General features: G+C 39.5%; 1 protein-coding gene across 1 annotated transcript in view; it reads right to left on the reverse strand.

Annotated features, from left to right (window-relative positions):
• Positions 1-16862, reverse strand: part of cep290 (centrosomal protein 290) — a 58325-nt gene that overhangs the window by 2324 nt on the left and 39139 nt on the right. Inside the window, exons 31-45 of the mRNA XM_080028264.1 lie at positions 16203-16310; positions 15681-15880; positions 13165-13378; positions 11682-11819; positions 10146-10367; positions 9004-9126; positions 8414-8556; positions 6860-7015; positions 5864-5987; positions 3653-3787; positions 3411-3497; positions 2703-2867; positions 2394-2516; positions 1825-1994; positions 740-881 (exon numbers count right to left, since the gene is read on the reverse strand). Coding sequence (XP_079884390.1) covers positions 740-881; positions 1825-1994; positions 2394-2516; positions 2703-2867; positions 3411-3497; positions 3653-3787; positions 5864-5987; positions 6860-7015; positions 8414-8556; positions 9004-9126; positions 10146-10367; positions 11682-11819; positions 13165-13378; positions 15681-15880; positions 16203-16310 — 2250 coding nt within the window. The remainder of the gene's footprint in view (positions 1-739; positions 882-1824; positions 1995-2393; positions 2517-2702; positions 2868-3410; positions 3498-3652; positions 3788-5863; positions 5988-6859; positions 7016-8413; positions 8557-9003; positions 9127-10145; positions 10368-11681; positions 11820-13164; positions 13379-15680; positions 15881-16202; positions 16311-16862) is intronic.

Below are 16862 nucleotides of genomic sequence, written 5' to 3' on the forward strand. Positions count from 1 at the left end.
GTGTCCTCGCGGGTTCTGAACAGAGCGGACAATGTTTCTCCTCCTGTTGCTCCCGACATCAGCTGTCACCCGCGGTTGATTTTATATACTATCTATGCCCCTGACACAGACGTGACCGTTAGTAGTTTAAAACACGGCATGGGCTAGCGTGCTGTTATGTTTGGCTGCGCGCAGCTACTGATCCTGGGTCAGCCACAACAGAGCCGGTGGGATGCACGGGGCGGATCATTCTGCACATGCGTTAATTGCGATACAAAAATTAACGCGTTAATTCCAGAAATTAATCACCCTGCGTTAACGCGATAATTTTGACAGCCCTAGATTTTACGTTACATCATTTTACTATTTATTTACTCCAATGACTCCCAAGTAAATTATCTTTGATGCCTCAACTGGCGTCGTATAATGTCTTGTGGGACTTGTGTGTGTGTGTGTGTGTGTGTGGAGGGAGCGTAGGTTCATCTCATCACATAAAGCCTGTAAAGATGTAAATATGTGTGTAACTAGGCAGAGAGGGTCTTTCAGAACTATTAAGTTGCTTTTCTTTCAATATGTTCCCTTTTAAACAAAGCTAAAGGTCATTCATCCAGTCTGGACCGAAGTAGTTTATTTTCTACAGGTAACAAAACAGGTAATACAGTCCCTTAGACACTGGAAAAGCAATTAGATTTTACTTGAATGTTCTCAGAAAACGAAAAACGGAGCCACTTGTCTGTTATTAAATCAAAATGTCCTGTACCTGGTCTTCCAGTTTGCGTACAGCTGTATGAGCTCTCTCCTCGCGATCCGTCGCTTCCTTCAGCTGTCGCTTGACGTGAGACAGACCGACAGTCTTCTGTGAAAGGTCTTTCTCCAACTCCTTCATCTTGTTCTCAAACATTCTGCACATGGGAGAAAAACAACCACAAGATCAAATGATGTATTGATGTATCGTTGTGTAGTGGTTAAAGCCCCCCCCTTCCATAGAGGATACATCCTCAGAATTAGCAGACCACGTGTTAGAATCTGGCTTCTGGTCGTTCTCCGCATCTGCATGTCATTCCCCTCTTTGCCCCCTTTCATCTCTGTCTCTGCAAACTGTCTGTCATTGTATGGTCCCTACGCTCTCATCTCACAGCCAAGTGCACAAGAGAGCTATGTTTTAAGTTGAGCTTAGAGGACGGTTTCAGTAAAAATTAGGTTGTATCCCATTGTCTACCTTATAACAATATCAAAGATGTATTTGTTTATGTTTTAATAACGTATGAAGTTGGAATCAACATCTTTCTAACTTCACGACATTCTTGAAGTGTTGAGTTTATTCTGGAAACTGTTTTTCACCTTTATTCTCGACATTTCAATTTTTTTTCTTGGAAGTGCATTTAGAGAAAAAAATATAACTTCCGCCTCTCATTTATTTTCTCTCTCCCTAATACTTGTCATTACATTAAAGCTTTAAACACTTTCATATTTGTTCTCAAAATCAAATCAGTTTTATTTATTTGTATAGCCCAATATCACAAATAGACATTTGCCGCAGTGGGCTTTACATTTCATACAGTATGACACCCTGCCCTTAGGCCCTTAGACCCTTAGCTCGGCACTAAACCGGCACTTAAATAAGACAGTTTTCGTGGCGCTCCGATGGCATAGTGAATATAGCGCGTATCATATTGGCTCCGGCCTTTGTTGCAGTGGTTGCTGGTTAAAATCCAACCCATATACCTTTACTGCATGTCATCCCCCTCTCTCTCTGTCTCCCCATTTCAACTCTGTACTATCTAATAAAAATTAAAAAATTAAAATGCCAAAAAAAATTAAATAAAAATGAGACGGTTTGCTGACCTGGTTACAACAGAAGCCTTCCAGGCCTTGCTGTCTGATCCGTCTGCGATGGGTTTGGACAGAGCAGATCTCAGTCTGAGTTTAGTTTCCTCCAGTTCAGCCTCAAGCTTCTCATTGGTCGCCTGTATACTGGTCCTGTTCACTCTCACACGCTCCGAGGACTCAGCTTCCTGTGACAATGGAGATCAAAACAACAACATTTGCTAAAACTTGTCTTTGGCCCCGGAAAAACAGCATCAGAAAATATATATAAGACTAAAATGCTATGATAGGATCGTGAGGAGATATTGACTGATTTTGACAAAAAGGGATTTTGACAACAAGCGATCTCAAGAATCACTGACTCCACCTTTAACATTAGAAAGAATATTCTTGCACAAATTTAAGATTTTTTTTAGGAAACAGAATCAAAACTTTCAGTCTATTTTCTGAATTTCGAATGACTTAATATGAAGATGCCAACTTTAGACATGAAATAATACATTATGATGTTTTTCCTTACAAAGTGCTTTTGAATATTTATATTTTCTTGTGGAACAAACTGTCTATTCATATGCAGTAGTTCTTACCCTTTTGATCTCCTTGCGTAGGCGTTCATTTTCCATGACGATTTTCTCCAGTCCTTTGGTTTTAGATTCAAGTTTGGCATTCATCTCCGCTTCACCATGACTCTTCAGTTTGTCATAATCAGCCTTGGAATAAAAAAAAGTACATTTAATATCAGCTGTATTAAGATACTAGAAAAGTCAATAATCTTGCCCAGCAGAATGTATAAGCCATATACAATCCTTTCCTATGTAAAGTGCTTTGAGTGCGAGAAAAGCGCTATATAAATGAAATATATTATTATTATTACTATTTAGTATTACTATTATAACCTTTAGTTTTTCATTTTCGTGCTCCAGGGTGGCCATCTTGGTTTGGTTTGAAGGTGCGCTGGATTTCTTCAGAGTCTCGTTTTCCCTCTGCACCCGCTCCACCACCTTCTTCATCAGCCCGATGGTCTTCTCAAGTTCAGGGACTGTTTTACCGCTTTGTCCGGCCTGATGAGGAACACATTACATTTTTTTTTTTCCAATACTCCTACTTAACCAAAAATCTCAAGTTCTAAAGCACTTACATCAACTAACCTTTCCATAATAATTTTTAGCAATTTTCTAAAGGTTATAATAGAGGGATATGTCCATTCTATTTTAATCGTCTGATTTATGATACATTTTCTTCTTAAAAACATGATGAAAATGCATTTAAGATCCGTACATAGTTATATTCATAAAATGAAAAAAGGCTGCATCCACAGAAAATATGTTCTGTAAAAACTTTGTACTCTAATATGTTGTATAAATGAAATGGATATTTTAACTATTCAAAATCTAGATGTTTAGTTTTCAATGAGATGCAAACGCATGCATAGTTAGCTAGATATTGCTACATTTGCAAGCATGTATTCAAACATTCCTGAAATAATGAGCCCATGCACCTGGAGTGTAATGCCTTAAATTACATGTTTTTTTATGGCCATATTTGGAGACATTTATTTTCTAGGAAAACATGTGTATCGAAACAAAATAAGTAACTCGACATACTCCGCGTATATGTGCCAGCTTTTTCTCCACCTCTGCCTTTTCCTTTTTGAGCGCGCTGCACATCTCCTTCAGGTCGGCAACTTGGTTCTGTTAAAAAAAAAAACTCACAACAATCAAATCACACAAAACACCCTTTTGGGGGAATATGTCTTGCCAACAGTTAAATGCAAAGATTGATACCACACACACAGAACAATAACTCCTCAGTTAAGTTCATGGTCAGTTATACAGTATGCATATACCTTGAGTCTTGGCAGATCTTGGTTGGTTTGCTCCAGTTGAAATCGCAGCTCAAGGTTTTCAGAGGCCAGCTTTAAGTTTTCCTTCTCGGCGTCCTGCTCTCTGTGTGAGGGCGTGCCTGTGCCTCGGCCTGAAGTCTACAGCAAAGCAAAAGAGACAACTAAAATCAGCCATGGTGACTTTAGTGGAGCAGATAAGTGCTACAATCAATTTGTGATACAAGCATGAAAATTGGCATGAGCAGTCTCCATGGGTCACTTGACAAGAAAATTGTCCGAGACAATGAATTGAAAAAATATGAAAAATAAATGATGAAAAAACCCAATACATTTCTATGAGAACCTTTTTATCTTGAACTTTCAAATGTATCGGACAATTTTCTTGTCAAGTGACCCATGGAGACTGCTTATGCCAATTTTCACGCTTGTATCATTAACTGAAAGATTCTGACGAAAATAAGCACTTAGCCGCTCCACTACTTAAAGTGACTATAAAGAACTTTGAATAGATATCGGACCCAAACAAAGGAATTAATAATACATATATTAAAATAGCATTGTTTTCACTGATGGTCTTGTTTGCTATTGACAGGTCATTCATAATCATCAGAGGACAAATTAGAATGTATCATAAACATTTAAAAGTTCCTCAAAGTCACTTAAAGGGGCACTGTCTAATATGACAGTGAAGAAAGGAGGATAATTCAGATTATTGGCAGAGGTGATTTTACATCAATATTTATGAATGAGGATATTGATTTTAGCTAATAAATTACTTAAAATGTTACACAGTGCCCCTTTAAATGAAATAGATATGATGGATACAACACTGCTGTGGAGGGAAAAGCTCTAAGGGAGTGTAAAAAAACATCTTAATTTTTCAAAGTTTGCTCTTGGGGTCGTTAAAACTGTCTCTACCAGGGAAAGCTTTTGTCCAACACAGACAAGGCAGAGGAGGGGACCAGCAACACACCAACAAGCCACTTACTACTCACTTTACTACCACATCAATAGACTGTATATAAGGCCACATCTAACGCAATGCTATCATACATAGCACTCACTAGCACTTGAGCTGGGTGACTATAGCAACCAGTAGTACCTTCAGCTGTCTAACAGATCTGCTGTCTCTGATAAACCTCTCTGTTCGTTTTCTCCGGAAGGAACTGGAATCTTCTTCTTCTTCTTCTGTTCGCTCTTTAGTCGTCTCGATTACATCATCTTTCAACTCAACTCGTTCTTCCAACTCTTCTTCTGGCTTTTCCTCCACAATTCCCACATCACCGCCATCATTTTCAGTATCTTGATCATCAAGTAAGGCCTGTATATTCGCAATTTCGGCCTCTAGATTCACTCTTTCGCTTTCTAAATCCACTGTTTCACTACTTCTATTCACCTTTTCACTCTCTTCTCCGGCGGTTGTTGCCATGGCGGTTTGCGAGGGCGACATAATGGATCGCGGTCTTTCTATTGGATCATCCGGCTTAGGCTCACTTCCTTCCGTGGCCGGCATTTCTTCCTTTTCAACAACTGCATTCATTTCAGAAGCACCTGCGATGTCCTGGGCATTCTCTAATACATCTGCTTGTTCTTCCTCGTCTACTTTAACATGATCAATGTCAAAAGTTTCTTTTAAATTGACATGTGTTGCGTCTGCCGTTGTAGATTCTAGAACATCTGGAATGGATTGGTCTTGTTCAACATTCTCTGCTGCTTCCACAATGTTGGTTTGAGTTTCCTGGTCAATTTGTCTTTTCTCTGACGCCCCATTTTGGTGGGCGGGAGAAGGTGCAGCTGCGTTCTCTTGGCTTGACCCATCCGTATCAATAGCAGGAGTGACAGGACAAATCCCATTCAAATCATTGGGAGAGCTTTGTCTCTACACAGGTAATATATCATATTAGATCCATTGAGCAGAGATGCGTAAGGAAAGAGAGTAAAAGAATGATGAATGATGAGATAAAAAAAAGGGATCTTTGGTGTCTTTGAAAAATTGAGATATATATTTGGTATTCAGTAAATGCAGTGATATGTACTGTGGAGTAACTGCCTACTTTAAAACCCTGCAATTAAAGTGAGCTCTTTGTAATCTTTGTAATATGTATATAGGGATTAAAATGAATGCTTGTTGTCAGAATCACTTTTTTTGTTCAAAATCTTGCCTTAATCCAACATGTGTGTGTGATATAATGAGAATTATCAGGATGTACTTACAGAGGGTCTGGACTCTGTCTCTTTGGCCATCTGGATCTCGTAGGAGTGGAGCTTCTCCTCCAGGTAACGGTTCCTTAGCGACAGCGTTTCCATAGCATCATCGCGAGGTAGAGCCTGGTGCTGCCTGCAACGTTCAACAACAAAGTTTTAATTAGATTAGAATATATCACCCCTTCAATGAGCCCCATTAATTTACATCGTATATTTGTTTTTTTGTATTCATATAAAGAGTCTTGGGATGAGCGCAATAGACGAGAGAGAAATATACAGGATGTAAAATTACTTTTAACCCTTAAACTTTCAGTTTTGTTCGTTTGTTTTGTTTAGTTTTTTTGTTTCGTATGATTTAGCTGCTATTGTGAAGCGTCTTTGAGCATTGGGAAAATCGCTATATAAATTTGATGTATTATCATTATTATTATTAATAAAATGCTGGCCTAAATATGTGTAATTTAACAATTTCTCCGTCCAAAGAAATTCTCTGCTGTATCAATCAAATGTTATTGTCATATCATTTTAACTCTGGAAATTTTAACTACAACTACACATACAAAAAAGAAAACAAGTACAATAAGACACTTAAAATCAGGGCTTTTTTTTTTTTTTTACAATAGCAAAGAGTTTGGGAATAGGACTACCAAAGCAATTTGAGGAAGACCTGTAGGGGGGCGCTACAATTGCATTTAGAAGTGTTTACATCTCGTAATATGGGGGGGATGTAGCTCAGTGTGTAGGGTGGTCGACCCTCAACTGCAGGGTCAGTGGTTCAATCCCCAGTCTCCCCGCCAAATGTCCAAGTGTCCCTGGGCAAAAGAGACACTGAACCCTAAATTGCTCTTGATAGTTAGCTTGCACCCTGCTTGGTAGCTGCTGCTATCGGTGTATGAATGCGTGCTCCAGTTGTACGTCACTTTTGATAAACGCATCTACTAAATGACATGTAATGTAATATGCTCCATGTTTTCTAATAGGGAGGGTTTAAAGACAGTTAGATACTTTATGGTGAGGATCTGTGTCTCCAAGTCTGAGTTCTTCTTCTTGAGTTCTTCCATCTCCGTCTCCACCTCAGCGTTCCGCACTCCGACCACCTGATCAACTGTCACCCCGCGAGCCTTCAGTTTCCTCTGTAGCGCTCCTTTCTCCTGCTCCAGCCTACACACACACACACACACACACACACACACACACACACACACACACACACACACACACACACACACACACACACACACACACACACACACACACACACACACACACACACACACACACACACACACACACACACACACACACACACACACACACACACACACACACACACACAGAACCACCCACAATAAGTTCAAGTGGATTTAAATTGTCCCTTTGAAATATGTCAACACATGTTTCTTATTTCACAATAGTAGCCTTAGCCTAACCCTCAAACAGCTCCTTTAAAGGCCTGTCCCAATCGGCTGAAATGCCCTCACTTTGCAAAAATGTCCTCGCTGTTACGGTTTAAAACAGAAATAGGTTCTCACAAAAATAGTTGTAAAAGTACGTACACACACAAACACCGGCACACAGGCACGCACGCACACACACACACACACACACGCAAACACACACACACACACACACACACACACACACACACACACACACACACACACACACACACACACACACACACACACACACACACACACACACACCAAAACCATGGAACAGCCCACAGAAAGTAAAAGTGGATTTAAATTGTCACTTTGAATTATGACAACACATGTTTCCTATTGCACGATAGAAGGAAACAGTAGAGTAAACTGATCTTGTGTTTACGAACTACAATAAGCGTGCACTGTCAGCATTAGTACACAGTGTTCATACTTCATAGAAAGTAATTTATGATACGCTAAATGAATAATGGTTTACTGCTGTGCTACATATTGTTGACAGCATGCTTTAGTTAGAACCTTGCTAACGTTTCCAAGTTCCTTATTCACGGTACCCCCAGGGATCTCCAAGTTAAATTTAGTACTTTTGAATACCTTTTTAATGCCACTTTAAAATGAAATTTAATGTCAAACGGCAAGGCCATACAGGCAGAAGTAGGAAGGATATACAGGAAATTCTAACGCATTTTGAGGTACTTTGATTAAAGACTCACATTGATGTACAGTAACCGCAGCTTTGTAAAGAATGTGTATACTCTTAATAAAAAAATGTAAGACCTTTGTGAAGGAAGTTCAATACTTTGTCAGTGAAATTCAATACTTTTAAGGACTTATTTTGAGAATATTAAAATCAATGCTTTATGGGTGCGCCCGTTGCTCAGTGGATAAAAGGCGTCCCCGCCCGGGTCAGTTCTCTGCATGTCTTCCCTTCTCTGCCCCATTTCACCTCTGTCTCAACAAATCTGTCATATAAAGCAAAAATGCCCAAAAAAAAAAAATACATATAAAAAAATCAATGTTTTATCAATGCTTTTAAGACCCTGCGTGTCCCCTGTTATTGCAGCTTTTAGTAGTAAACTGTCCAGGCAGCGTGATGAACGATGTACACACTGACCTGGCGTAGAGGTCTTTCAGAGTGCTGAGCTGCTTTGACAGTGAGTCACTCTCTCGTTCCTTCTCCTTCAAAGAATTCTTCACCTTCTCCACCTTGGCCTGCCATTTCTTTCCCTCCTCCCAGCGCACTATTTCATCTTTGGCCTGTCAGAAAAATAGTCATACATTATGTGACAACACAATGAGTGATTAATGATGTTAGTACTCGTAGTAATATAGTAGGGCTGCACAATATTGAAAATGTATCGTTTACAAACTGGTGTCACCCCCCCCCCCCCCCCGCCTCCCCTGACACTGGCCTAGGAGCTCAAGAAACGTCCACAAAAATGTTCAGTTGTTGATTCTACTGCAAAGAAAAAAACCTGGACAATGCGCTGACAGTGTTGTTGTCATTACTCAGAATTGTCTCATGGGGGCGACAGAGGCTCACACTAACAGCTTCAACACTGTTTATTTAAGTATTTTTTATTTTAATTTTTTTTCAAGTGAAATCGTCATAGCTATATTCAACAATGTTGCCTGATATGGTGCCACCCTATAATGTCGTAAAAAATAGCTAAAAAAAAATCGAGAGCTGTTTATATTCCAAACCTTTCCGTGGTCCTCCTTGACATTTTTCACGTCCGCCCGTCTCTCCTGTTCGGCCTCCAGTCTCCTGACCTTCTTCTGTAGATTCTCGACAGTCGGCCCTTTCACATCCTGCTCTGGTTGATTCTAATCAGCAGTCACACACAGGAAAACAAAGATATTTATTGGTACCTCACAGTCACATTCTCAGACTGTGTGTTCAAATCTGATCTTTAAAAAAAAAAATACACGCTGGCACTTGTCCCCCGAGAGAATAATCGATTAATTCAATCAACTCTGATATCCACGGGAAGGAGGCTTATCTCAAATCTTTAGATGAATGTCAGTTTTTATTCTCGATGCATTCCTCAATTCAATGTGGAGGAGCCGAGCAAAGCGGACACGGAGGATTTTTGGGAATTTCTGGTAATTTGTCCACATGATGTTACGATGTGTTTGGCTTTGTCATGTGGCTGTTGTCAAGTGAATCAATGTAATGCCTATGTGATAACAACAGAAGTAACAACAACCAAAAAGAAAAGCTCCAGACAGTCTAAGCTGCATGTCTACTCAAAATTCACTAAGGGCCTGTGTTCATTCGTCGAATGCACAATGGCACACTTTCTTGGATTCCTGTTTTTATTCTATTTTAACTTAAATTTGTTGTTTTACCTAGTTGCTGCTCTTGTATTTGCCTTGTAAATTGTACATTCTGTATTGTTGCTGCTTTTTTTCTATTTTACTTGTATATTGCATAGTTTCCTTCTTGGCATTCAGTCTGTGGGAAACAAAGGAAGAATTTAATTGTATGACTGAGAACATGTTTTCTTATTGTGCATATGACAATAAACACTTCACCTAGCTTTTTTTTTCTTGTGGTTCGCTCAGTGTCTGAATCAAGCTTTTGTTTGCTTGGAGAAAAAATAATTGCTGACCTTGGACTTGACGTATCATGTATCATGGTATGGAGCACAAAACATAACAGAACAAAACAATGGTGTACGGAATGGACACCATTGTAGGTAGGACATTTTTTAACTCAAAGCGACCCACAAAAAGGGGCCATCCTCTTATTGAGAACAATTGAAAAAAATATGTAAGCGTTCAGAATAAATGCAAGGTGGACACAGGGCCTTAACTTAGCATACTACTTCACCTATACTAACCTGTAGGGCGCTGCTGAGCCTCTTGATTTTCTGCTTGAGCTCCTGTATCTCCTCCTCTCTCTCCTCTCTCTCCTCCTGAAGACGCCTCTGGCTTTTCTGACTCTTCTGTAGTTCCTGGTTCAGAGCGTCCACTTCTTCTTTAAGAGCGTTTTCCCGTCCTCTGGCGGCTTTGAAAGAATCCTTCGCGGCTTGAAGTTCTTCGTTAAGTTCTTGCACACGTATCTGTGGAGGAAAGAGATTTTTTTCTAATTTAAAAGGACAGGTCTGGTGGTATTCTATAGTTTTGTTACTGACGAGATAACAAAACTCGTCAAATCATTTATGCTAAAATCACATAAAACATATTGCACTAAAGGGAATTCACAGCAGCATATAAAATATTGCAAATATTGCCAGAAGCATTCAAAGCATTCGAAATAATCTGGTAACCAGGAGATCACATTAGCAATGGATGATCAACTAGTAAGTGTGCCTTATACGGTTCTGACAGAGGCATGGCATGTAGGCGAAGAAGCATGCACTTACTGTACATATTTTCATGCGTTTTCTGATCAAAATATAACGTTTTTAACCAGCAGCAACTCCGTTTCTATAGTAACACACGAGAGCTTGACTAATAACTGGAGTAATCATTAAAATCCCATCAACTTTTTATGCACTTACAGGCCATAGATACTATGATAAACAAGGCCGCTCAGCTGTTAAAACATGAGGGCTTATTCAGAGTTCAGGAGTCTGAAGCTGTTACAAAATCTGGATGTTTTGCTAAGGATGCTGTGTAACCCTTTGCCAAAGGACAGGGGAGAGAAGTGTCCATAATTAATGTCTTGCTTCCTACAGTTAAGCATAATATACGCACAGCATATCATATAACATACAGGCAGCATATACTATACAGACAGCATATTTGGAGAGAGCTGACTTAAATAAACAAAGAAAGAAATGTCCCCTTGATGCGTAGTAATAACACATACGTTACTTCACTAAGTTGTTTTAAAAATAAACAACAGAGAGGTTGTCAGTAAAGAGTTAGGGGCTTTACAGAAGCTAAACAAAATTATTATTATTATCTCACCAACTCAAATGCACTAATTCGCCCAAACATGCTTTCTTTCAGTCAAACAAACTTCCTCTGATCAGCCTTTATTTTTGTAGTAAATAGCAACGAAGTAATTGTAGTGAAGTAAACGTGAAAGTCGACAGAAATATAAATAAAGAAGTAAAGTACACAATACGTGAAACTTCGACTCAAGTAACATGTTAGGGTCTTACAGCTCATAGAATAAAACGTCCAGTATCTCAAAATCGAAGTATATTATATTACATAAAACCAATCAAAGGATTTATAATACAGAAATGTGCACCCTCTAAAAAGTATGTTTATTCTAAATTAATTTTTTGAATTAAATTATAGAAGACAAAATGTACTTTTCATTGATATACTGTATATATTGTTTTATAGATGCAGCTGTATGTATGAAAATAAGTGTGAAATAAGTGAAAACAAGTGTGTTATACTGATGAAGCTCTACCCACCTTGAGATCTTTGGTGTGTCTGTCGACCAACACTTGTACATTGAGACTTTCCTCTTTCTGAGCGGCGCTGGCTATGACCTGGTGCTCGGCCGCTGACGTCATCTCTCCCCGAAGCTCCAGCAGCGCCTTACTGAGAGCCTGAGAACAAAACACAATCCAACATACAACACATCGTGAAAAATAAAAACACAGTAAATAAGAGCGTAATAGAATGCCAAAATGTCAACTTGAGGTGAGTTTTAAGCAACAATTTCACATCATCTATGTACTGAGCAATTCTTATATTCCATGGTGGACTGTTCCACAAATTGGGAGCAGCTCTGTCACACAAACAGAGGAGAGAGCAAAGAAATGCCAGCGATTACATGTACCATAAGTACAAAAGTCAGATCTGGTTTTACAGTTATTGGACCAACATCCAATTCTAAATTGGCTGTTTCTCTTGGCCACACTCGTTCTTGGTGTAAACTTGTTAAAAAAAAAAATCTAAATTCTGGATGAGTTGAAAAATGACTTGGCTGTGTATGTGACAATAAAGAAATATATAATGTACTGAATCATTAAAAATACATTGAGTTCTTTGACGTGTAACATCCAAAATGTTGCACTTTGTCCTTTGCCTCTCTCCTGACCAGGCGTGCGATTGGAAGGACCCTGCTACGCCCACCCACACTCACTGGTTGAGGGACATTTTGTCCTGCTTTAAACATAAAAAAAAAGTAACTGACTGCAATACCGAATTCGGAAAGATGTGGGGGCCTTTTCAGGAACATTTTCAGAACATTTAGTAAATCTCAAAGAGCCCTCTCCTTCTCTCCCTGTTTTTGCATTGGGTATTTGGTGTAATATCATTTTCAATCATATAATAGAAACTGTTATGTGTTTTTTTTCATCTTTTTCATACCTGTATGTTTATGATTTGAATTTGCGATTTTTAAATTCCAAGACTAATGTGTGGAAGTGGAGTGATTTGAGGTTTTGAGGAGGGATAGCACAGGGAATGGGTTGTGGTTCTCTTAAAACAAAATATTTGAGATAAAATAATTCTGAAACAGATATCAACATCAGCTGCCAAATATTACACGGACACGGACATAATGTGCAATAATTGGGAAACATTGTACATATTATTTATTCATGTTTATGCAGTACATTGCACTATTGCAGCGCGGCACCGCTGCGACCCTGCAGTTACACTATCTCCTGTCCACCCATGTTATTGTCACTGTCTTGTATGTTTCTTGGAGAGGTGTGTACTGAAAAGGCAAATTTCATTGTGCTGTAACGGTGCATATGACAATAAAGCTATCTATTTTTTGTTTACTATTTTTATATTTTGTCTTTGAGTGTATACTGGGATGCTGCTACAATTTTGTTGTACACTGTACAATGACAATACATTATTCTTATTCTGATTATCACATCACAGACCAAAAAGAACACACAGTATACAACATATAAACTTGTAAGATAGAATGTGAACCTTGAGCTGTTTCTCCTTCTGGGTGAGTTGTGCTTTCAGGCGTTCCACCAGGTTTTTCATGGTGTTGCTAGGTGAGCGGACGTTGGCTTCTTTCTGCGCTGCCAGCTCTGTGCGGAGGTAGTTCATCTCCTTCTCCATCTGGGACATCTGGCTCCTCTGCTCCTCTGTCTCTCCACTGAGAGCTTTAAGCTGGACGGCATGGTACTCCTCTAGTCTGAAACGCATTGATTTATACATAGGGTTTATTGGTAATGGTAAATGGACTTGACTTACATAGCGCTTTTTAGCCGATTTTCTCAGCCCCAAAGCGCTTTACATTTCTTACCACATTCACCCATTCATACACACACTCATACACCGATTGCAGTAGCTGCCATGCAAAGCGCCCTCTGAACCATCGGGAGCAATTTGGGGTCCAGTGTGTCTTTTCCCAGGCACACTTCGACATGTGGTGGGGAGACGGGGGATCGAACTTCCGACCCTGCACTCCAAAGGCGACCTCCCTACCCATTTCGCCACTGCTGAGTTATTATCTCACATCATGAAACTAATTAAAGATGGCCACAAGGATTCTGGAGACTGCTTTTTGTCAAAATCACTGAATCGGTGTACTGTGTTTGCGCTGAAAAAAATTGTGTTAATACACAGCCTAGGCTCTGCAAACAGGCATGTTGCTAGCTATGGTGAGCCCCTTTGTTTACATGCCTGTTTACAGTGTATTAACACCAGATTTTTTTTACAACCACACACAGTACGTATGGACAGTTAGTGGATCGTGATGAGAAACTCACTCATGTTGTGGTATACAAGATGCACAGTCAGGATTATAGTAAATGAATAAATAAAAAAAAAGCTTAATCCAAAAGTTTGCCTGGCTGCAGCAATCAGAAAAAATAACCGAAGCCTACACTGTAACTCATAGAGAGTAGCTTGTATGCTTTTTCTCTTTTATCAGTGGTGACTATAGAGACCAAGGCCAGAGAAATGATGTAACATACGGTACAATAAATACTGTAAAAGTGTCCCTTTCGTATTTATATGCTGGCTATAAAATACGGGGCATATTCACATTCTGACATTTTGGGCACGTCACTTTTTTTCACACTAGCTTTTGGCAGATAGGGTTGGTATTAGTTACAAGCGGGGGTGATATTTCTGCTAGGTACAAAGATCTCTGGTATTTCTCATTTCTTCTCAAGGTCAGAAAGGGCAGTTTCCTTGGTGGGAGAGTAATCCATGCCACATGTACGGCCATATTTCAACCGATAATGGATGCATTGCTTTGCCTGCAGATTTCAACTGCGGGGTGGGGTGGTCTGTTTGACAGACAGAGTACTTAGTCTTTCTTTTTTTTTCTTTCTTTCACACACGTGGGTTACATTTCTGCCAGGTTGTGTATGCCAGGTGAATTCATTTTCGCATCAACAACTGCAAATGCAAAACCGCTGAGGTTCACAACAAGTTATCTTGTGTTTTTATTTTAGGCACACGTACACATTTAGCTTAACCTAACACCATTCAATACCCTGCAACATGCCCTATGTTATATTTATCTTGTGTTGAGATGTTTTGATATTGTGATGGTGTTGAATAGTATGTCTTTGGGTGTGTTCTATACCCACAATGTTTTCAAACATCACATCCAGTTTTCTTTAAATTAAGTTGTTGGAGAGGATCCAGGGCTTTTTCTAGCTGTGTTCCCTTGTGTACTGCCCTTACATTCCCACTATGTGCTGTAAGTTATTTTAGGGCAAACATTAGACATAAATCAAGGTGTTTCCCACAAGCCAGCTGCTTTCAATTGTATAACTGCTGGGCATTTAAAACGTTTAACCCCTTTATTGATCCATGGGGTTCACCAGATTTAGCAAAATAATGTAACCAATGTTGACGATAATCTTTGAACACCCAAATATGTGACAGGTGCGTCGGAGAAGGGTGCAGCACACAACTTCAGAAGGGACTACTTTTCTCGGAATGAATACAGCAGTAAGCATGCCAGTGTGCGTGACTTCCTTCTATGTTGGTATCCCAAAATACCCAGTTCAGACCTGAGTTAATCATTATGCTTTAAATAGTGAGAAAAAATGGTTTAGATTGTAATGTAAAAAATGTATTTGTTAAAATCTTTCTGTTCTTTGCTTATAATATTTACAACAATTCTATGTGAACTTAAAGAACAAAGATAACTGGGGCACTCCGGTGGAGTACTGAATAGAGCGCGTACAATATTTGCTCCAGCCTTCGTTGCAGTGTTCGCGGGTTCAAATCCGACCCGTGGACCTTTAATGCAGGTCATCCCCCTCTCTCTCTGTCTCCCCATTGCAACTCTGTACTGTCTAATAAAGCTTAAAAATGCTAAAAAAATATCTTTATAAAAAAAGAAAAAAAGAACTAAGATAACTGAAACATAACATCTTCAGATTCTGCTTTAATGTAATCTTCACTGGAGGCCACTTGGTAAAAATAAATAAAAAATAATAGTAAAAATCAGTTTTAATGAAATAAATAATCACTTTGAGATCTCATCGGCGTGTCTCTTAGCCTGCGTTTCAATGGCTTCCCTCAGTCTCTCCGTCTCGGCAGCGGAGCGATTGAGTTTCTCTGTGAAGGAAGAGAGAGAGAAGTCCTGCTCGGCCACCGTCTGCTCCAGCTCGGCCAGGCGCTCCAGGTGTTTGCTGGTGGGCATCCGGATACTGGGCTTCTTCATCAACTCCTAGACAGAGGAAAAGGAGGGAGGGAGCATTGAACAAAACACTAAAACTGCTTCAAACAAGGCAAGGCAAGGCAGGTTTATTTATAAAGCACAATTCAGACACAAGGCCATTCAAAGTGTTATACAGGGGCATGGAATACATCAAGATTAGAATACATAGAATAGACATTAGAAAAGCGAATGAAAAATATGCGCTGGGGCTCTAACCCACTGTGTTAACCAAAAAGGGCTTTAACCTATTAGGAAACAGGACTTTGAGCTACTTTTAATTTTTAACTAAGGCAGATCTTGACATCGAAAATTGACATGGACACATGCGTACCATTGCTGTCTGTTTGAAACGGTCCAGCGAAGTGTCCGTGTGCAAGTCCAACTTCTGGTGCAGCGTTCTCTGATCCTCCTGGTGTCTCTTTATCATTTCCTCTTGATCCTGCGATCAAAATCATGTAATTAAATGAAACAGGAAAAACACTTACAGAAGCTGTTAACTATTCCTGTGAAAATTGCAGGAAGTTCATTTAATTTTTTAACATTGCTAATTGAAGACATTCATAAACCCCAACTTCAACAGCATTGCAACTTATCACTAATACCGGTACATTATTCACTGACTAGCCAATGCAAAAATACTGACTAGATTTTTCATCCGTACTGAAATACATTCACAAAAAAACCAAACGTTTCCATACTTACGTTGCTAACAGAGTTGCCACGATCCAAAACTTGTCCAAGGAAAACCAGTGGAGGCACGTGAGTTCAAAGGACAATCCAGCAGACTATGATTCACGAGGATTGAAGATAGAAACCTTTTTGGATTCAGCTAAATGGCTGAATGGTCCAGACTTCCTGTCACAAAAGGAAACTGAATGGCCGGAGGAGCCAGTGGATATTCTCCACATTCCTTCAGACGATCCAGAAATAAAAAAGGAAATTTCTGTGAGCTGCTTAAGTATAAGCAAAAGTGCAACCAGTGACCTCATTG

Source organism: Ammodytes marinus, assembly GCF_949987685.1.
Source record: "Ammodytes marinus genome assembly, chromosome: 5".
Lineage (NCBI taxonomy): Eukaryota > Metazoa > Chordata > Actinopteri > Uranoscopiformes > Ammodytidae > Ammodytes > Ammodytes marinus.